General features: G+C 40.3%; 3 protein-coding genes across 3 annotated transcripts; 2 read left to right on the top strand and 1 right to left on the bottom strand.

Annotated features, from left to right (window-relative positions):
- On the top strand, positions 1 to 8067 carry ei24 (EI24 autophagy associated transmembrane protein). Its single transcript, XM_023417760.2, has 11 exons — positions 1 to 137; positions 1393 to 1529; positions 2481 to 2626; positions 3353 to 3413; positions 3810 to 3876; positions 3964 to 4088; positions 4826 to 4945; positions 5482 to 5593; positions 5688 to 5799; positions 6489 to 6563; positions 6645 to 8067. The coding sequence occupies exons 2-11, from the start codon at positions 1488 to 1490 to the stop codon at positions 6805 to 6807; spliced, it is 1023 nt and encodes a 340-aa protein (XP_023273528.1). The 5' UTR covers positions 1 to 137; positions 1393 to 1487; the 3' UTR covers positions 6808 to 8067.
- Positions 8068 to 8620: 553 nt separating this feature from the next.
- On the top strand, positions 8621 to 16614 carry stt3a (STT3 oligosaccharyltransferase complex catalytic subunit A). Its single transcript, XM_023417757.2, has 18 exons — positions 8621 to 8681; positions 9500 to 9620; positions 9712 to 9772; positions 9868 to 9989; positions 10163 to 10308; positions 10781 to 10871; positions 10960 to 11066; positions 11153 to 11317; positions 11526 to 11706; positions 11850 to 12005; positions 12124 to 12215; positions 12309 to 12464; positions 13705 to 13893; positions 14335 to 14451; positions 14539 to 14641; positions 15182 to 15370; positions 15727 to 15842; positions 16235 to 16614. Exons 2-18 carry the CDS (start codon positions 9533 to 9535, stop codon positions 16271 to 16273), a joined length of 2118 nt encoding a protein of 705 aa, XP_023273525.1. The 5' UTR covers positions 8621 to 8681; positions 9500 to 9532; the 3' UTR covers positions 16274 to 16614.
- A 1107-nt stretch (positions 16615 to 17721) lies between these two features.
- LOC111663492 (uncharacterized) lies at positions 17722 to 21089 on the bottom strand. The gene is made up of 7 exons (XM_023417684.2): positions 20950 to 21089; positions 20378 to 20459; positions 19436 to 20262; positions 19011 to 19341; positions 18855 to 18915; positions 18383 to 18668; positions 17722 to 18244 (listed from the first exon to the last, which is right to left on the bottom strand). Exons 2-7 carry the CDS (start codon positions 20420 to 20422, stop codon positions 17986 to 17988), a joined length of 1809 nt encoding a protein of 602 aa, XP_023273452.1. The 5' UTR covers positions 20423 to 20459; positions 20950 to 21089; the 3' UTR covers positions 17722 to 17985.
- Between the last annotated feature and the right edge of the window lie 801 nt (positions 21090 to 21890).

Below are 21890 nucleotides of genomic sequence, written 5' to 3'. Positions count from 1 at the left end.
GGTCGGAGCTTGCGCAATATGTATTCCACGGCCCTGGCTGCTGGTAGTGTTGTTTAGTGTTGTTGTTGTTGTGACATTAAGGGGGGCTAAAACAAAGAATTGACGAAGTTAATATAACCCTGAGCCTGTCGCATGAGGTAAGGAAGACACCGTGATTGACTATGAGCTCTGTCTCTGACTTTACCCTCTGCTTTCGCGATTGTCTTGACCGTTAAGACAACAGTTAAATTAGTTGTTGAGCGTTAGCTAGCAACCCAGGCAGAAAAGCTAGCAGAGCACCAAACAAACCAACGAAAATCAAAGATTATGAGACTGGAGGCGTCTTGCTGACCGGACTAGCTACACAGTGACAGTCTTCACATATGAAATTGTTACGAGTTTTCGGCTGGTCGGAGAGAGCCAGATTACACTGTCCGCTGTCACCTATGTAAGCTAACTGACTCAGCTTGCGAACGTTAAGATAAACAGTATCACCAAGAGACACACAACGCTTCACTTTCACCCGTTTTCACCATTATAAAACGTGTATAAGTGCCTCAGACTAAGAGAGGTGGGGCTGCTGTTGTAAAACATCACCATGCAAACAGATCCAAGGCTCTATTGTAAATAGATAGGACAGTAGCAGCATTCATTTAACAGACAGTAGCTATGCTTCCTTTATTTCAGCTAGCTAATATCATCAGATCCTGATACACTGACCTGTTTTCAGTGTTTGTGAAGTTGGTAACTAGTGTGTCGTCTTTTTCCGTCATGTGATACACAATGCACTGTTATTTACATTTCAGAGGACCACATACAGTGTCCAGGACAAAGAAAGGCTTATTGTTAAAACAATTAAGTAATATTTAAGGGAGAAGTTACAAACCACACATTGGCATTAGTTTTTCTAATGAAATGTGGTTGATATGGTGGGTTGATGAGGTATCTTTAGAAAGTTATATCACACATGAATCAGCACCATATGGCTCCCAAATATGGCACATATGTAAGGAGGTGCCAAACAGCCCTTTGTCATTGAACTGTTTCAATGCCAGAGGGGTATCTGTCATGCATTTGGTAACTGTTATTGTTCCTTGAAGTAAAATATTAGCAGTAAAAAAGTTGGAGTCTCATGAATGTACTTGAAAAACAGCCAAATTTAGAAATGTCAAGATCACTATTTCTACAGCCAGCAGCCAGTCAGAGGCCTGAATAAGCCACTATCTAAAGTGCTGATTTTCTAAACAATCAGTTAATTCTTCTGGTTAAATCTGATGTGGGTGGGAATGTTAAATAAACTACTGTATATTGCAAGCAAATTGTTTGATTGTAAGATTATTGTAAATTGCTAGAAGAAGTTCAACCCATTAGCTCTTGTCCTAACTTTTCCTCTGTGGATTTGGGTGGTTGCAGGTTACTGGGTGAGCCCCTCCCTGCCATGAGAGCTGACCACCAGGTCACAAGCCCCCCCTCCTTCTGCAGTTGATGGATCTGCAGCTGGTCCAGAGATGACAGACAGCGTCAGGGCCTTCCTCCGCAATGTTGCGACGGTCAGCAGACACGCGCACACACATACACACAGTACTAACACAGTGATCCGTGAAACTGATCCATGCATTCATACTAATAGATTCATTGAGCTTCATTTTAAAATAGCAAAGACAGATACTGACGGGCCACTTTATTAAGTACACCAAGTTGTTATATTTTGTCACCCTCGAGTATGTAAATGGGGTCCACAAAATATTACAAACACCTTTCAATATAATGCAGTTGAGTACAACAACACCACCACTACAGGCTCAATAATAAAGAAATAAAGTAGAGTTATCACATTTCTGACAGTGTCAACAAAAACTAAAAATTTATGATCTTTGTTAAATAAATTCATTGCATTATTGGATTGTATTAGTACAGCTGTACCTAATAAAGTGGGAAGAGAGTAGCAGGTTTGTTTGATGGTTGTTCTGCTACGCAGATTAAGGATTTTTATCATGACACACTGACAGTCAAGAAAACAGTTGGCATACAGTATGTCCAGAGCAAAACATAACAACCATCTGCATGTTATTAACCCCTCTTATACAATAGGCCCGAAGTAAATTCGTCATTAATGGAGCCTATAATATATTTGTTGTAGTGTCCACAGAAATTCTGTATCACATTCTCTGAATGATGTACAGTACTGTGCAAAAATGATATTGTAGAAGGTTAGACAGAAGGAATATGAACATTTTACTTAATAGCCTCTGGGTTGGTATTGTGTTAAACCCTCCATTAAATGCACCTGACCCTAAAAGAACTTCAGATATATGGTTTTTATGGAAAATATCTCACAGCACCTTCATGCATAGTTTCAAAGGGCCTTTCAACTGTTCACAGCTTTGTAATTCATGTGTTCAACGAGCACTAGCTGAGACATCAAGGCGTCATGACATAGGTCATTTCAACAAGTTAAAAATATCATGTGTATTTTCTCTCTCTTGCTCTGGGCTGTCTAGGGGATCAAGGACTCCATATTGGGGATTGGGACAATCTCCAAGCTGGATGCCCGCATCCAGCAGAAAAGGGAAGAGCAGCGGAGGAGAAGGGCCAGTGGGGCCCTGGCACAGAGAAGGGCACAGAGTGAGGAGCGCAAACCAGACAAGTAAGCCTGGAAGAAAAAACTGTATATTTTGGTTCCAATGCTACTGTTATAATCTGACTCTGGCTAATGAAGAAAATGCTCATGCATCATTTCTTATTTCCTTGCAAACATCATGCGATTTATGGGATTGAGTAGCTTCATCTGAAAGGCATGCAGCTCCTCCACCTGACAGTTTAATATTCTGACTCAATAAGCTTAGCTTTGCAGATTTGTAAGAAATTATTACTTACAAAAACAGGGCTTTCTTGCCCTGACATGAGTCTCACAGGTAGAACTTCCTGTGTACCACTTCCAACAAACTCTATCAGTCAGTCAAATGGTTATATCTGACTGTCATTAAGAGATTGTTTGGGTTAGGGTCTACCAATCCCACCAATCCTTGCAAAAGAGAAGAGTTTACACAGATTGAAAAGAAGTGCTGAACTAAGGTTGACAAAATACCATGAGCCTCTGTTGTGTCTCTTTTGTCTTGTAAACAAGACGTGGTTGGACATTTTTCTACATTATATGGTGATGAAAATAAATATATACATGTGTAAAATCATCATCATCAGTGTATGTGTATATCCCTCATCTGAAAAGACCTAATTGCTAATTGACATCACACGTAATCAAATCCACACCTCTAAATACCTTCAGCCTGGACAGACCTGTAGAATTAAAGTGAAACTACACTATTCCTTTTCTACAGTGATGATCATTATGATTATTGATTTTCTTTTTCAGTGAACCCAAAGTAGCCAGTAGGATTTTTCAGTGCTGTGCCTGGAATGGAGGAGTGTTCTGGGTAAGATACTGAACCAACTGTTACACTACATAGTTTGGATGGCAGTTTTTCTTCCCATATCTTTTAGCTTCTTTACAAATTTTCCTTCTTGTAAATTGTTAACTGAAGAAATGATATCTCAGATAACCAACTCTGCTACACCCATGTTGTGTGGCCTTGATGAGCTCTGTTCCCCTGGGTGCTGTCTGCAGGCCCCCAAAACTCTTAAAATGTCTTCAGTGTGATAACATAAATACAGAGTTTTTACAGTTTTTAGATTTAATTAGAATTTCCTGGTTGTGTTAGTTTTAAGGTTGATGTAACTTTCAGATGCGGTGTTCTTTTATTAAATGAGTATTATACTACACGGCACATTATGAGTTGAAGAGTAATTATAGCATCTCATCTCGCCTCCAGCTCAGTCTGTTTCTCTTCTACCGGGTGTTTATCCCACTGCTGCAGACTCTCACAGCAAAAATCATTGGTATGTATTGCTGCTGGTAGTTCTGGGGGAGGTTGTCTGTCTTGTGGCAGGAACCAGTCAGTCAACAAGATGTTTTTTTTGCTCCAGGTGACCCTTCCCTCCATGGCAGTGTGTGGTCCTGGTTAGAGTTCATCCTGACCTCCGTCTTCAGCGCCCTCTGGGTTCTCCCTCTGTTTGTTCTCAGCAAGATAGTCAATGCCATATGGTTCCAGGTTAGGCCCAGTTTGCTATGCTGTTATGATGTGGTGACACAACAGGCAGCCATTTTTAAATGTATGCGTAGATCCAACTGCAAAGATTGATATTTCATACCCACAAAGTTATCAAAATTGTCAGGGGTCTTAAATGGCTTTTTACACGTTGTCTACAGCTGTATAATATATCATATTTTATTGTCAGTGAAATATTAGTGTTTATAATTGAGTTACAGTCACAGATGACTTCACAATGGGCTGCAGTGTAGCTGAGATTCACAAAGCCAGCTCTGCTTCTCCCATCCTTTATAATGAAGTCTGTTCTACAGGAACAATGTTTCAGACTGATCCTTTATCAGAAAAAGCAAAAAAATGTATATACAGGAGACATACTTTCATTGATGTGGTGAGTTGAACTGAAGTCAGACAGGTCATGTGGAGTCCTGTGGCTTCAGCTGCTTCACAGTAAAAGCCCTGCTGGGAATTAAATTGAAATTGGGTATGAATGAGGCATCATTGCAGGGCTTTTATTATGAAACAGCTGCAGGTACCTCAGCATTCACAACAGTGTTTGAATCAACCTGAATTTCTAACTTGATGCTACTTTGGACTTTTCTCTGCACTTTTATTTCAGTGCATCAGGACATAATAGTACAAAAATAAATATTAAAATACTATTAAAATTATTTATTTAAGCAACAGACCATTGTCTTTCATCACAGATATAGATATTAATGTGTGATTCTCTGTTGCAGGATATTGCTGACCTAGCATTTGAAGTGTCTGGCTGTAAAGCTCAGCCGTTCCCCAGCGTCAGTAAGATCATCGCAGATATGCTCTTTAACCTCCTGCTCCAGGCACTCTTCCTCATTCAGGTACATTTTGAACACAAACAGGATCCATGATCAGACACCTCTTTCTGTGTTTCTCTGTTTATCAGAATTACAAACTCACACCGTACTGCATTCACCCAGAACTCCTTTATCTGACTCAACCTCACAATCGCTGCTCAGGATGTTTAAGATGAACAGTTAAAGTGAAGTGGCCCAGATTCACCAAATGTTTGCTCAGTGTGCGGATTGTTTTTACACTTTTCTGAGTGAGTCACAAAGTTGTGCTGTTCATGAAGAATGTGCAAAGAGGCCTAATTGCACTATGGCTATTCAGACCAGCTGCTATCAACGGCATCACCCCCAATATCTCAGGCAAACAGTTTCATTCCTGGACTCTCGAGTCAGTTCAGAGAAAGTTAACGTTATGAAAAAGCTTTATGGCAAAGTAATTACTTGTTTTGAAGACTTTTTGACATCATTTCTGCTCTCCAAAGCAAATGTGATGAAAATGCACAACCTGCTCTCTCAGCACAGTCTCTGTGAATATAATCATGTTGTGTATTTTCGTGCTCCTCTAGGGTATGATCGTTAGTCTCTTCCCCATCGATGCCATTGGACAGATGGTGAGCCTCCTCCACATGTCTCTGCTCTACTCCCTCTATTGCTTTGAGTATCGCTGGTTCAACCATGGTGAGACACTTGCATTGCACTTTAGACCCAAAATAAATAATTTGCATTGAATGGAGAACTCAAACAAAAATGTGGCTCCTTATGTTTTTTTAAGGCATTGAGATGCATCAACGGCTGTCCAATATTGAGAGGAACTGGCCGTATTACTTCGGCTTTGGTTTACCAATGGCTCTGCTGACCGCCCTGCCCTCCTCATACATCATTAGGTAAAACAGCTGGGAATTAACTGTTAGGTTCATTGAATTTGAAAATAATAATTAGCTCCAGCACTTGTGTACTTTTTACTTGTAAGTGTAAATCTGTATTTATCCATTTTGCAGTTGCTACAGAAGGTTTTTTACACATTGTCATAGAACAGTTATGAAGTTACTTGAAATTACCTAATTTTCAACTCCATCAACACAATATGTTTGTGATATGACAATTAGGCAAACTGTGTTATAGTACAACTCATTGAGATGTGTGTCTATGAAAGTTTTGTGAGGCTTCAGTAAAGGAAAAATTAGGTTTTTGTACAGGAATTTTTTTCAAATACATTTGTACATTTAGTGTCCGTGCCCTCAGTGAGAAAGTATGATTGGACAAGTAGTCAAAGAGAGTGATGCACTGATAAAGTTGGATAAAATCAGCAATTAAAATACGTTACATTGGACTTTGGGCATTTTGTTTCTTGACATTTTACAGACTAAAGCATTAAATGAGAAAATAATCAGCAACTTAATCAGCTATTGAAATAATTGGTAGTTGCTGCCCTAAAGATATTTTTTAATTGTCTGGTAAGTGGACACACAGGAAGTTTGAACGAGAGGAAGGTTTGGAAACCAGACCTCACTACTACCTACTATCCTTTACTGCCTTTAATATATCTATTTCTTCATCTTCCTTTTCTACTTAGTGGCTGCTTGTTCTCCATCCTCTTCCCTCTGTTCATCATCAGTGCTAATGAGGCTAAGACACCAACTAAGTTGTAGTAAGTCTAAAATAAAAAGTTTTTTTTCTTTTTAAATGGTTTTCTTTCTATGAGTCACTGATCACATTTCCACTCTTTCAGCCACTTCCAGCTGCGTCTCTTCTCCCTGGTTGTGTTGATCAGCAACAAGCTTTTCCACAAGACAGTCCACCTGCAGTCTTCCCTGACGTCGTCCACCTCCTCAGAGAGACTGTTGTCCCCTCACACTTCCCCAACCCGCCAGAGACTTGTGCCCACCCAGTGATGGATCCACTCCAAGGAGATGGGATAGCAACTGATGAGTGGCTTCACTCAGTGTGAAAAAGTGATTCTTCCAAAAGGGTTCCCTTAATGAAGATGATATGCGGTTTAGGATAAAGGGTTGACATGTTTTTATCTTATCTCTTTGACCCTTTGGTTATTCACTTGCAGCAAACCACCAGACACATTTTCAGTGTGACACAAAAATCGACTGCCCTGTGCCTCACACTCAAAACACATTATATACTCAGCTCTTGACTTGTTTTATTTTGTGAATTTTCTTTCATTGTTTTTTGTATAATGTGCCATTTGAGTGAATCTCCTTTAATAAATTACAGCACAAGAAATCACTTAGTTTTAAAATGTTTAAGCAAACTTGTGACTAAGGATTTTTTTTTACTGTAAAGGGGCTTGTTTGCATTCAGAAGCAAAGCACAGTCTGTCACCTACAGTATGTTTTCTTGATGTTGCAAGTCACATTCCTTCCTCACAGGTTGAATGCTTTCTTGCACATCTATGTTTATCTCTCATTTTATGGTGTTCAACCAGTTCCAGGAGTGACCTTGCACAGTTACAAAGGGAGGATATTCTTGTCCTGTTACAGCTTTGTGTTTAGAGGAATTTGCAAATCAGTTCAGGAGCTGCTATAATAAGGATTGGTGACCTTAATAGTGGAAACCAAATAACAAAGTCACTCTTTTGTGTGTGTTTGGTTGGTGTCTCATCCCAAATTTAAATCTCACTCCACTGACTGATGAGATATACATGTTGCAAACTGCAAGTGACACCAGCAAAAGGAAAAGCTGCCTCAGTGTTTTCAGTGTGTTTGAATATAGTAGGTGATAGGTGAGATGACACTGCCAAACTGCTGCGTCTATGTTTTGTTTATTTCACTTCAACCACTACAATGCTAAGCTCTGTGATAAAGGAAGGAGTCCTGTAGTTTTAGTCTTTATAAAGGGTGATCAGCCTTAACCTGCTTGCTCTAGTTGTCCCTTCCCAAGAGAGCCGAAGCAAATATAACTGGTCCCTAAAGATCATTGGCTGTTTGCTTTTTGTGCTGTACATAGTATTAATACATGCTGAATGTTCAACCAGAGCCCCGCCACCATGCAGCGACCCAGTCACTGAGTTTCCCTCACTCATCAGGGGGGAAGGACCCTGATTTTAAAACAGTGTTTGTGCAGACTGATATTTGTGAGTGAGGTTTTGTAAAAGTAATACGTCTAATTTCAATAAAATTGGTCCGTATTCAATATTTTGATCACTGTGTTCAGGGTTTTGCTACAACTCACTTAACACTATTACACAACAAAGCAAGATATGGTGGGTGTGCAATCCACAATTTACTGTTAAGTATATGTAAAGAGGCAGGTAATGTGTGTTATTGTGAGAATTTAATGTATATTGTTGACATGAATTTTGTTAGTCACTTGGGGAAACTCGCACTGTTACATTCTGATCTGATCCCAAGAAGGACCAGTGATAAAACATTAATTATGTATTAATTTGAACAGATACATGTGAAAATATTGAAATATTATTATAATTAATACTAGTGAACTAACTGTTAATGTCCCATTGTCATGTAGCTGATCACATTTACCGATTTTCCGCGGTGACATTTTCTTGTCGAAGGAGTTGTGAACCAGCAGGGGGCGACACGTTTCTTTTTCCTCACTAAGGACACGTCACTACACCACGCCGACAAGGTAGGGACTCAAATTTGAAGGACAGCCGAACAACCAATCAGATTAATGTGGATTTACTGTTGACTGACGCTCAACCAATAAACGCGCACACCAGCTCGTTATGGGCGGGATTAGCTCACGGTGAAGGTTGTGTGTGAAAAGTGTATGAGTTACAGGAGCGGAGCGGGTGAGTCTTATTGAACATTAAATAATGAACTTGTGAGCTCATTTAGGAGCAGAATTTTTTTTTTTTTCAAGCTGTTGTCCTGCTGCAATATGTGAAGGTGGTGTTTACAAAATAAGACCGAGAAAAGACACGGAGCTAGGGTGTTCATTATACAGCAGCTAGTAGGTTAGCCTCGCTAGCTACCCACACACTTCTAGCTGGATGAAGGCAGCATCAGCATTAGCCGGCCTGATGCTGACTAGTTATACGAATGTTACATGATGCTGTTTAATCCGTAAGAAGCGTGTGTTCATTTTAAATGCTCATGTGGTGTGAGTTAAAAGCTAGATTAAAGGTACTAGCTGCTGTTGATTTCTTGCTCTGATTTTGCAAAGGCTTGGAAGCTGTCAGTACCTCTAAGGCTCGCTCTGATGGTGCCGCCTTCAAAGTTAGCGTTAATTAGAGCTCTGCAGAGCTCAATGGGCTGTGTTTTCACTTTGCAAAGATGATTCTCAGTGTAAAATCTGAAGAAGACAGACACGACTCCCTGCAGAAGTTTTCTAGAGTGGGTGCTTCCTGGTTCCTGACGCCACATCTTAGTGCGTGGCCTTATCTGGTTGGGCTGGACATGGAAGTTCACTCCTGCTAGAGCTGAAAGACTTTGATTTCTCTTATGAATGTCTGGCTTTCTCAAAAAGATCGTGAAAACTTTACCTCATTTTGCAGGATTTTTTTCTGAGCATGAAGATTATCTTAGTCCGTGTTGGACTACAGATGCCTCGGCTGTGCTTTTCTCCACATTTGTCCCAGTGTTACAATGTTTGTCTTCCTCCCATCAGGTAGTACGGTGAGCTGTCCCTAACCTCGCCAAAATGACCAAGCTGGGCTTCTTGCGATTGTCCTATGAGAAACAGGACACGCTGCTGAAGCTGCTCATCCTGTCTATGGCTGCTGTCCTCTGTAAGTCCCCTATGTCCTATACACACCAGTCTTGTCTACTTAATACAGATAAAACATCTGGATGAACTTGTGTGCTTTTTCTTTTCTTCAGCATTCTCCACCAGACTCTTTTCTGTCTTGAGGTTTGAAAGTGTCATCCATGAGTTTGATCCGTAAGTACCGCTTGTGTCATGGTTATCTCCAAGGATTATTAGATGATGTTCCTCCTTAAAGTAACGTCTCACTTTCACCTTAATCTCACCTTCAGGTACTTTAACTACCGTACCACCCGCTTCCTGGCAGAAGAAGGATTTTACAAGTTTCACAACTGGTTTGATGACAGGGCATGGTATCCTCTGGGGAGGATTATTGGTGGCACCATCTATCCAGGTAGGAATCAGATTAGATTACCATAGAACTGAACAAGTAAACAATTACAAGCTCATGAGCTTTTTTTTCTGGGTTTTTTGCTTTGAAGTTCAAGGGTTATATCGGGTTCAGAGGAGAGATGTCAATTAGCCAAAGCTTACTCAAACAAATCTCCCTCTCTTTTCCCTCACCAGGACTGATGATTACGTCTGCCGTCCTGTACCACGTCCTACATTTTTTCCACATCACCATTGACATCCGTAATGTCTGTGTTTTCCTGGCTCCATTGTTCTCCTCCTTCACTGCCATAGTCACTTACCACTTCACCAAGGAGCTGAAGGTAAGTTGTATCTTACATAATAAGATACACAATAAAATATATCAGTTAAGGTTATAAACTCTAACACTGGATCCTACAATTCCCATAATGCAACTCAATAGTGTCTGTCATTAGGCTGTCATTGGCTGGCAAATACCGCCATCTTTTAAACTCCACGCCACCAGTTTGTAACCCAGAAGTGTCAGTCTGATGCAAGATAACCCAGATGACATAATCAAGATTATTTCCTCAGAGTTAGAAATTTCGCTTCAGTGCACCGAGGATATTATATGACTGTATAGCCTGAGTGATAATCCTTATGACAAGTAAACTGTTATTTGTGTGAAAAATCTGTGAAGTGCCCCTTTTAAAATCCCATTAGTAGAATCACTGGAACGTATGCTCAGTACATGAGGACTGTTTTGTGTTGAGATTAATAGTTTGTTTAATGACTGTAAGTGTACTTCCAGTAAACAGTTGCTTGTCTGTGTAGGACGCAGGTGCTGGGCTCCTGGCTGCTGCCATGATCGCAGTGGTGCCCGGTTATATCTCTCGTTCTGTTGCTGGCTCCTATGATAATGAAGGTATGTGCATGTTGTGCATAACAATGTTATTCACAGAAAATATCTCACAAGGATTGTTAATCGAATCCCTCTGTGCTGTCCTCCTCAGGTATCGCCATCTTCTGCATGCTGCTGACCTATTACATGTGGATAAAAGCTGTCAAAACAGGTTCAGTGTACTGGTCATCCATGTGTGCACTGGCCTACTTCTATATGGTGAGGAGATCTGAACCTCTACATATTTGACTGAACTAATGCAGAGTTTGCAGGGGTCATGACAAGGTATTTTTGTGTATGTGTAGGTTTCCTCCTGGGGTGGCTACGTGTTCCTGATCAACCTTATCCCCCTGCACGTCCTGGTGCTGATGCTCACAGGCCGATTCTCTCATCGCATATATGTAGCTTACTGCACAGTCTACTGCCTGGGCACCATCCTCTCCATGCAGATCTCTTTTGTTGGTTTCCAGGTAAGGTGAAATTTTTGCATCCATACTCTGGTTCTTGTGCCTTGGCTTGAAGAACATCATTAGAGTGTCCAGGAGAGAAAACATTTCTGAATTGTCAAATTAATACCATCATCTAGGCCAAAGAAGATGGAAAAACAAGTCATTGTCACATGACAGGGCAAAGAGGTTTCACTCAGTTCACCTCTCTGTTTCTCCTCTCATACACCAGCCGGTGCAGTCATCAGAGCACATGGCAGCCTTCGGTATGTTTGGCTTGTGCCAGATTCATGCCTTTGTGGACTACCTGCGCAGCAAACTCAATGCCCAGCAATTTGAGGTGTTGTTCAAGAGCGTCATCTCACTGGTGGGCTTCATCTTGCTGTCTGTGGGCACTGTCCTCATGCTAACAGGTAAGAGGAGTGACAAGATGCACTAGTAGATAAACTGGCATATGTGGACAGAAAAACCTTTTTTAAAACGTTTGCTTCACCCTTCCCTGCTTTTTTGTGAAACTGATTTGTACCGTGACTGACCTGAAGTATATTTCCTTCAGGTAAGATCTCTCCATGGACTGGTCGTTTCTACTCCCTGCTGGACCCCTCCTACGCCAAGAACAACATCCCCATCATCGCTTCCGTCTCTGAGCACCAGCCCACCACCTGGTCCTCATACTACTTTGACCTCCAGCTGCTCGTCTTCATGTTCCCAGGCAAGTGTACACTCAGCATAAACACACAGAGTAGTAAATTGTTTATACTGTAAGATCACTCTGAATGAAGCAAACAGTTTGATTTTCTGACTCACAGTTACCTTTGCTTTCCTCACAGTTGGTCTTTACTACTGTTTCAACAACCTGTCGGACGCCAGGATCTTCATCATCATGTATGGAGTGACCAGCATGTACTTCTCAGCTGTCATGGTACGTCCTGTATAGAGCTGCAGATACATGTGAACATGCACCTTCTTTACATGTACTAGGGGTTAATGTGCTTCCTGTTTGTTGCCTCCTCAGGTGCGTCTTATGTTGGTGCTGGCTCCAGTTATGTGCATCCTGTCGGGCATCGGTGTGTCCCAGGTGCTAACCACTTATATGAAGAACTTGGATGTGAGCCGGCCAGACAAGAAGAGCAAGAAGCAGCAGGACTCCACCTACCCCATCAAAAACGAGGTAGGAAGCGAAGACTGGTTCAGAGTGCTGGTTTAACTGGTAGAGGATGGTGACATTTTTGTATGCCATGCAAATGTTGTGGCATAAAACATCATACAATTCAAACTGGTTGAACCTCATCATTTAGATCCAGTGGGAGCCACAATCATTGACAGCACTGATGTTGTTATTATTAAGCCAGATAATACAGTGATAATACATTCCAGATAATACAGAGGTATTATATGGTTATGACTTCTACCATGTCTAGCTTGTTCTTTTTTTCTCTTTTTTGATAGCTATTATATATAAATGAGTATAAAGCCGGGGTTAAATTGAATAATTAGCATTGTATCCTCAGGCCTTTTGAAAAATAGATGTTGAAACTGTGTTGTGTAAAGCTACATGTCACATTTTTGAGTATTAAAATATGGTTTCAGAGGCCATAAAATTTTGTTCCTCCCTCTGTTCATTTTATTTCTGTTTCCAGTGGTGGGCATTTAGTTTTGAGATCCTTGTACTTTACTTATTTATTTGATAAATGAAGATACTGGGTCCTTGTCAGATGAAGATTTTAGACGAAAAATTATACGACAAGCTTTAGAAAATTCAACATATTGTTAAACATTTAACCAGTGGCTCCCAACCTTTTGGCTAGCGAACCCTGACATAAAAGCATTTGAGGCTCCTTGTCGTATTTCAGATGTCTAAGCAGTTCCAACGAACAGACTTTTCCCCTCTAAACTTCTCAACTGGCTTCATTCAGGTAATTCTTCAGGGAGCAACGGTAAAATGGTAAAATTATCCAATGTATTACAGAAAAAAGCAACGACTAGAGAGAAGTCTAAAAACATTTAAACAGATTTCTTCTTTCCTCTCCCATTAATCATCTCACAACCCCTCAGATTTACATTGTGAGCCTTTGGAGAGGCCAGACCCTTAGGTTGGGAACCACTGGACTAAACTTCCTAAGTAGGATTTTAAATGCAGGACTATCACTTGTAATGGAGTATTTTTACACTTTCACTAAATTAAATGATCTGAATATTTCTTCCACCATCTGTTTCTTATTTATGAACATTGAAAAAATCTCTTGTGAAGATATTGTGATGATGCATACTCTTTTACAAGTAAAATACTTTTGCATTCTAATTAAATGAAGCTGATTTTTTTTCTTAGGCCATCTTTATTCCAGTAGTCAGAATAAAAGCACAAATGCAAGGTTAAAACCTGATGACATCCTGTGTTTCTTACCTTCCAGGTTGCCAGTGGGATGATTCTGGTCATGGCCTTCTTCCTCATCACATACACTTTCCATTCTACCTGGGTGACCAGCGAAGCATACTCCTCTCCCTCAATTGTCTTGTCGGCGCGTGGAGGTGACGGCAGCCGCATCATCTTCGATGACTTCAGAGAGGCCTACTACTGGCTCCGCCACAACACTCCTGAGGTCAGTGACACCCAGAGAAATAAAGAATAAGTCAGTTATTACAGCAGGATGCTGAGTTATCTGAATTGTAGAGATTGTTGAGATTGTCATTAGAGTCGGACCAATTTATCGGTTGGCCAATTTTATCGGCCGATATTGGCCTATCGCATATATATCGTATCATTGCATACACTCTCCAGTATGCACTGATATGAATACTTTTATTAAGAAGCAATAATGCAGTGAAAATGCTCGGGTCAAATGAAGTTATATAGGCAGCATTTTATTTATATTTTCATTCAAGTTAAATATATATATATAGTTATTTTTACAGTTATTTAGTTATTTTATTTAATTGCCAGTGATCGGCCCCAAAAATCCGATTTTGGTCAGGCTCTAATTATCATAGCCATAAGGTCAGAGTGTTTCCATTCAAATGCTGATTTGATTTTGTGGTTCCAGGATGCCAAAGTCATGTCATGGTGGGATTATGGCTATCAGATAACTGCCATGGCTAATCGAACCATTCTAGTGGACAACAACACTTGGAACAACACTCACATCTCCAGAGTTGGACAGGTGAGCTGGGTCGCCTTCAGGGTACTCATGTTTCATAAAGTTCATAAAGTGCTGGTGTGTTAACCGGGGCTGCTGTTTGCTCTGTAGGCCATGGCATCCACAGAAGAGAGGGCCTATGAGATCATGAGGGAGCTGGATGTCAGTTATGTCCTGGTCATCTTTGGAGGACTAACGGGATATTCCTCTGACGGTATGTACCAAGTATCGCTAGATCAGAGTCAGTGCAACAATTTAAATATCCGCATGGACGGATGTATTTCTTCCATGTGATGATGTGTATAACCAGGTGTGACATTTTGAATAAAAACAAATGAAAAGGATGCAAAGAAAAATCAGCCTCTTAGCTGTAATAACTCTTCTTTATGTATTATTTCCACTTCCCCCTCTTTAATTCAGACAAGTGCAATTTTATACTCATAGCCTCATATATTTCTATTTTTTTCATTTATTTATTACAACATGAGTACACAATTTTATATTATGAGTGTTTTTTTTATCCTTTTACCTATGTAATCTACTTCCTAATCTCTTTTCTTTTCTGGGGGAGCAAATGTAACCTAACCTAATATCCCCCTGGGATCAATAAAGTGTTCTGATTTAAATTTTCTGTGTGTTAACCCATCAAACAGGTACTGTGGATTATATGAATGATGAATGATTAAATATGATATAATATTTCCAGGGCATTTTTATGAGCACCTGTGTAATAATCAACCTCTGTCCATCACAGACATCAATAAGTTTCTGTGGATGGTCCGAATTGGGGGAAGCACAGACACAGGCAAACATATCAAGGAGCATGACTACTACACTCCCACCGGAGAGTTCAGAGTGGACCGCGAGGGCTCGCCCGTCCTGCTCAACTGCCTCATGTACAAGATGTGCTACTACCGCTTCGGCCAGGTCTACACAGAGGCCAGTGAGTAACCCTACAGCCTGGTGTGATCATTTTGTCACCGTGCATTAGACAGTTTCTCCTTGCAGTCAGAGACACATTGAGAATGAGCAACATGTGTGCCATTTTTGAAAGGACTGTAAAGTTCAGGCTGTTAAGTTTGTTTGATACACTGTATTTTAATCATTAAGTTAGACACAACTATGATTAAAACCGAGCATGTCTGTAAACACCTAGTGAAGATTACTGTGCCAAAATATTGTAGACATCAGCTGCTGACTGCACCGTACAGACGCAACATAAAATGATGAGTAAAGCATAAATATGATACATTCTTTTTTGTGCTGTAATTCTGATGATCTTAATGATGTTCTCTGCAGAGCGCCCACCTGGTTATGACAGAGTGAGGAATGCTGAGATTGGGAACAAAGACTTTGAACTGGATGTGTTGGAGGAGGCCTACACAACAGAGCACTGGCTGGTTAGGATATACAAGGTAAAACCGTTAACTTTCTTTCTTTGACATGTTATATGTGTCTATAGGGATCACATGTTTGGTTTGGTTTACTTGACAAGGTTGGGTCTTAGCTGAGCAACAAAACTAAGCAACAGTTTTGATAATTGATTGATCATTGATGCAAATTTTAAAGCAAATATCAGTTTATAGTTGCAGGGTGTGAAATGTTCTTAGGGTTGTGAAGTGCTGGTTAGACAAAACTAGACATCACCTTGGGCTTTTACCTTTCTTTTGATGTCTCAGACCAAATGAAAACTCAGATAATCTGAATATTATTCAGTCATGAAAATAATACACAAGCATTGTATGAACTCTCAACAGATGCATTTCAACTGAACCATCTAACCTAGTCTTTGTGTTCCATCTTGTAGGTGAAAGATCTGGACAACCGGGGTCTTTCAAGAACATAAAACCCTCAACTGGCAGTGAAAACAGCCTTTTAGCGCACAGCACTGAACACCTTCCCCTATGGTCTGCAGATGAGTGGGAAAAGAGTACTTTTTTTATACTTTTTGTTTTGGGGAAGAAAATTGCATCAAAGAGATTTTTTTTTTTTTTTTGTGGATGATTTTCTTTTTTTTTATTTTGTTATAATGAAATGTCTCATCTGGGATCAGAGGAAGCTGGTGTCTAAACATCCAGTCTGATGTCAGGAGTTTGCCATGAAGTGGTCAAAAGAAAGCAGTGTTCATTTATGAGCACTTTGGATTTTTACAATGTGGTCAATTAAAGTGGGGTTAAACATGAAAAACAGTGATCTGTCTCTCTTTTTTTTTTTTCCTCTCATAAAATGCACAGAATAAAAAAACAGAATGAAGTGGTAACTCTACATAGTCATTGAGACACAACAGAGTTCGACATTTGGGAAGTCATGTGTTGTTAAAACTAAAAATCTTTCTTCCTCTTTCTACAAAATAAGTTTAATGTAAAGAGAATTACAAGTTCTAATTCTTACTCATAAGAAAAAGATATGTCAAATGTAGTTTTGATATTTCATTCAAACACTTAACCAAAATTCAGGACAACAGTTATCACCCTTTTCTTTCAACAAAAATATTTCAAAACCTTTCCGGTCACTTTAGGGCATTCACCTTCCATAAAAATAAGGGACTACTAAAGGAAGGACTAAAAAGATTTGTATGCGAGTGTGTATAGAAATGTGGTTTCAAAAAAATGTAAGGGGGGGGTTGTTGAAGGGGAAGGGTCAGTTCAGGCTGGAAGAATGTTAGTGAGGGATAATGTATTTATGGGGCATTTGAGGGATTTTAAAGACAGTCGCCACCATCAGAAGCCACAAGTGTCACCAACCGCAGTCAAATGATCCAATACTGATTCTCATCACAGGAGCAACAAGGTACTCTCCAGCCACAGTCACCAATCTGATGCAGCTCAGGGATTCTCCACTAGAAAACTTGCGATGACTCAATAAAAGCCATCAAATTGGATTTAAACTTGCTTGGTTTGTAGTTGAGACACTCGCTTCTCACTTATGCCATTCTTCCCTGCAGTCTGTCTTCTCTCCCAGGTGTCAGCAACTATCCTCCCCATCCTCTCCTTTGCTGTGCAGTAAATGAGCAGTCTGTTTTCAGGCTGAATGCTACAACCCTCATAATTGAGGTCAATGGAACATTCGTGGTTGTTTTTCCCTACTCAGTATTTCTTATAATTAATGAGGAAATTTGCTTGTATCAGCCATTTTTGCTACACTTGCTCCCTGAACCTGAACAACACGGCTGCAGTATGTGGTAGAAAGCTGATGGTTTTCAGGCATTACCACAGATTGTTTATGTCCTGTATGTAGGCTGTATAAGAGACTATCAAGGCACAACTATCCAAGATAAATAAATGAATGAATAAATAAAATAAATACTCTTTTATTGTAGAGCATTTGTCAATACATGTCAACTTTACATTAAAATATATGTTAGAAAGTTACATATATAATACATTCAGCACAGAAAATAACTAGACAGGATTACTGTTGTCCCACAATACAATAAAATGATTTAAAGTGGCAGTTAAAATTCTTTGAACAGAAACAGATTAGTAAAACCATCTTAACATCAGCAGTGTCCTTTACACCCCGTCTCATAGAATTCTGAACACATATGTACAGAGCTCCTCACAGTCTGGTCTGGTCTGGCAGATCTTCTAGAAGGGCAGGATTTTTTCTGTAAATATAGGCATTGGGATCATCATCGAGCTTCACCAACTCAGCCAGTGACGACACACAGGGATCGTGATCGACCAGCATCGTTGGCAGGTGGGAGGATTTGCGCTGGATGCGGCAGGAACGGCGCACTGGTGTCAGAAACTTCAGATCTTTGATGTTGCTCTTTCTTCGGGATGTACCGGCCTCACCTTCAATCGTCTTCTTCACACTACATACAAAAGATATTTGAAGGAGGAAAAAAAAAATACAGTATTACAAGTGAAAATAAATGACTTTTTGGCTATTAAATTAATGGCAGAATAATGACAGGCTTGACTTAAAGGATTAAGCAAAAGAATGGCCTCACCTTTGCAGGTATGGAGTCGTCTTCACACTGTATTTAACGACTGAAGCATCCTCCATCGGCGGCGTGGTCTCCATCACATCGTCATCTTCGTCACTTTCTACTTCCTCAGCATCATCCGTCTCTACTTTATCTCCATCACTTCTTTCTGCTTCATTCTTCACTTGCTCAACCTTCGGCTGCTCGCAGACATCCTGCAGAATTGCATTCACCACCTCTTTTATACATTCAGTCTTTGGTTTGTCGTCCTCCAATTCAGCATCACACTCATCTGACACCTGTGAGAGTTCTTACGGAGACAAAGGTAACAAGTTCAACAGTAAGCATCTGTATAGAGTGCAACAACAGCCAGAATAACCAGCAATGCCAGTGAGGTGAGTAGACTGATCATTATTATTTTAAGAATTACCTTAATACCACTGAACTTACCAAATTCAACACTGCAAACAGATCATAGTCACACAGCTGAACTTACCATCGCTGCATCTAGAGGGCGTCACTATGGCCTCTAAAGCATCACACAGGTTTAGTACAATCTGTCAAAATGAAATGAAAAGAAGCTGGTTTATCATGAAAGGTAATATTTTGAATGCAGCTAAAACAGCTACAGTAACTATGCTTGTTTCCTTACGTCATCCATTCTGTCCTGTGGGTCAACAGGCAGATCTACATCATAGTTTTCAAGCAGCTCCAGGGTAGTATTCATGATCGCTGTAGTTCGGTTGGTTGTCGTCAACTGTGCTCCCTGTGTATCTGCACCGTGACCAGCAGCAGAGTCTGGCTTATGTTCTTCCAGACTGTGTTCAGATTTGCTCTGTGCAGCACGCTGAGGCTCAACATGAGACTGGGATTTGAGATCAGCCTCAGGTTTGGAGACTCTGGTTTTTGGGGGTAGTGTTGCTGTCATGGCTGGTCTCTTGAAAGTCTTGCCCTTGGAAGCCTGCCAGGCAGCCAGTTTTGCTCTGCATACACAACACATAATTAAAACATTTTTGAAGTTTTATGATGTACAAGGAAAACATCAAATGTGTCTGTGTCAAGAACAAAAAATGTTACCTTCTTTCCTCTGCAGTCTCCGTGGTAAATCTGTATTGGCTAAGGGTGCTTGAGACAGGAGGCTTGTTGACCTTGTTGTCTATCACCGGAATTTTTGGCTTTGAGTTGTGAGTCCCACGTCCCTTGGTGGGAGCCACAGTTGTACTTCTGGAACTAGTACTGGTTAGTGTTGCTGGGACGGTTCTGGCTGGAGCGCGAGCAGAGTAGAATCCAGCAGCAGGACGGCTGATGACAGCGGATTTGGAAACCTGAGCGGGTCTACTGACCACTGACTTCAACTTTGGTGGTGCAGGTTTTTGCGTGCCATGTCTAGGCAGGTCAGCAACAGATTTGGACCTGACTTTTGCTGCATTTCCAACCCTTTGGCTCTCTGTTTTGGGTGCTGATCGTTTGGGATCTATCCCGTCCAGGCTGGCACTTGACTTCCAAATGGATCCAATTTTGGATTGTACCATCTTGCCTTTGTACATGCCAGGAGCAGATTTGGATGACTGCACAGCAGCTGGTGGCTTGGGAGCTTCTGCAACCATTTTTCTGTGTTTCACAGCCTGTTCTGTGTGGAAGGCCCGGCTATATGTTTGTCGCTGTTTGACATCTGAAGCAGCAGCAGCTCCTTTACCATCTTTCTGCACGGTCTTTACCTTTTTTAGAGCCTCAACACATGCTAACTTTGTGTCTGCCTGTTTGGCCTTGGCTTTAAGAGGACCATTTTTTGCAAAGATCTGCTCTTTTTCATTGCTTTTCAGGTGGAATGGAGCAAGAGACGTTTTATCTCTTTTGATGAAGGGCTTGCTTCCATGTGAAGGCTGAGTATTCTCCTTGTTTCCCTAATAAAATCAAAACAATTAGACCATTATGTAGGCAAGGGAAGCTCTGAATGTTACTTAGCATTCAAAACGACATGAAAATCATTTCATGTGATGTTCATTAACATTAACTTACTTTTTTATCGATGTGGTTTCGTCTTGAAACTGCGAAGTTGTCCATTGTTTAGTGTCAAAAATTGTTTAATCAACGGAGATTTCTGAAAGGTGAACAAATCAATAAATACTATAAAACTATACATATAAATAAACTAGGTCATTACATAATTTAACATTCCAGGATTACTAGCAACAATCTATTTTATTACGCCTGTAAGAGTTCCACACACTGTCAAAATTTTACGATTTCATAGCAAGTATTGGCAGTTTTCATGAGAAATTAACACCTGCTAGTACAATGACACATACTCTTTATCTACTTTTGGGTGAAGTTTACATATATTAAGTTGTTGGTCACATTATTTTTTATCGAAAAACAAAGAAACAATCATATCAGCCCGTCTTGGATCCAGTTCAGTTAACGTTGTGTCCACGAGCTAACGTCAGCTGACATGGAGGGTAAAAACGTAAAAACTGTAATGTGAGCGGTATGAAACATATATCCATAACTCTGCTGTAGTGTGCTGACAGTAACAATACCTATAGTATATTAAAGTAAATCTAACAAGAAACATCACTTTACTAACTTACCCTACAGTAGTGTTTCTTGGGCAATACGAGGACAAAGCACCTCCACAGCACCACAGCTCTGACTGGAACAAAACACGCCGTTTGTCTCCCTGAGGATGAAAACATTCGATTTGACTTGGCGCTGTTGCACTCCAATTGGTCATTGTAGTATCGCGAGAGACAAAAATGAACCAATAGAATGTCTCCAAACTAGGAACGGGAGTTGAAGAAGACGAGCTTCAATCTGTCAGCCGACAAGTTTTCATCCCTTCTGTTCAAACATTTGAACCCAAATAGGATTCCTGTAGTACTGGTCCATGCAAACAGCTACGCCCCAAAACATTACAGCACAGAGACGGCATTTGTAAATAAACGCACAGCTATAACTTCCAGCAGGTGCTGATCATCAACAGGGACATAAAAGCAGTTATTTTCAATAACCATATAATTTACATCACGTTACTACAATAAATATTAAACGTTGAGGGACAATATCAATACAATTAGAAAAATGCAAATACTTTGTTTTAATAATAATAACATAAAAAAAAAATCATCATCATCATCATCTTCATACCAGTCATAATCATAATCATAACGTGTGTATGTTTTGCAACATGCCATGACATGTCTTCAACCTTTGCTTTGAAAAGAACGCGGAGGATTATGGGAATGAACCGAAGCGCGCGCTCCTTTGTTGCACGTTAAGTTTTACAAAACTGTTTGAAGAAGCAAGCCAATTTGCCTTCAAAATAAAATCTAAATTAACATCACAAACTAAAAGTATACGCACTGTTGTTTGTCTTAGGCCTTTACGGATAAATGTACAAAACATATAAGGACAAATAAAACAGCAGGGATCCCCTGGTGTTGTGTGGTGGACAGGGTATACTTTTAATGTTATGTTTAGGACTTTCTTTTTTGACAACCTAACATAGCCTAGTTGGCATAGTGTTATTGTA

This window comes from Seriola lalandi, unplaced genomic scaffold (assembly GCF_002814215.2).
Source record: "Seriola lalandi dorsalis isolate HSWRI2012SDOR001 ecotype SW California unplaced genomic scaffold, Sedor1 jcf7180002054577, whole genome shotgun sequence".
NCBI lineage: Eukaryota > Metazoa > Chordata > Actinopteri > Carangiformes > Carangidae > Seriola > Seriola lalandi.
This window is presented reverse-complemented; position numbering and strand designations above follow the sequence as displayed.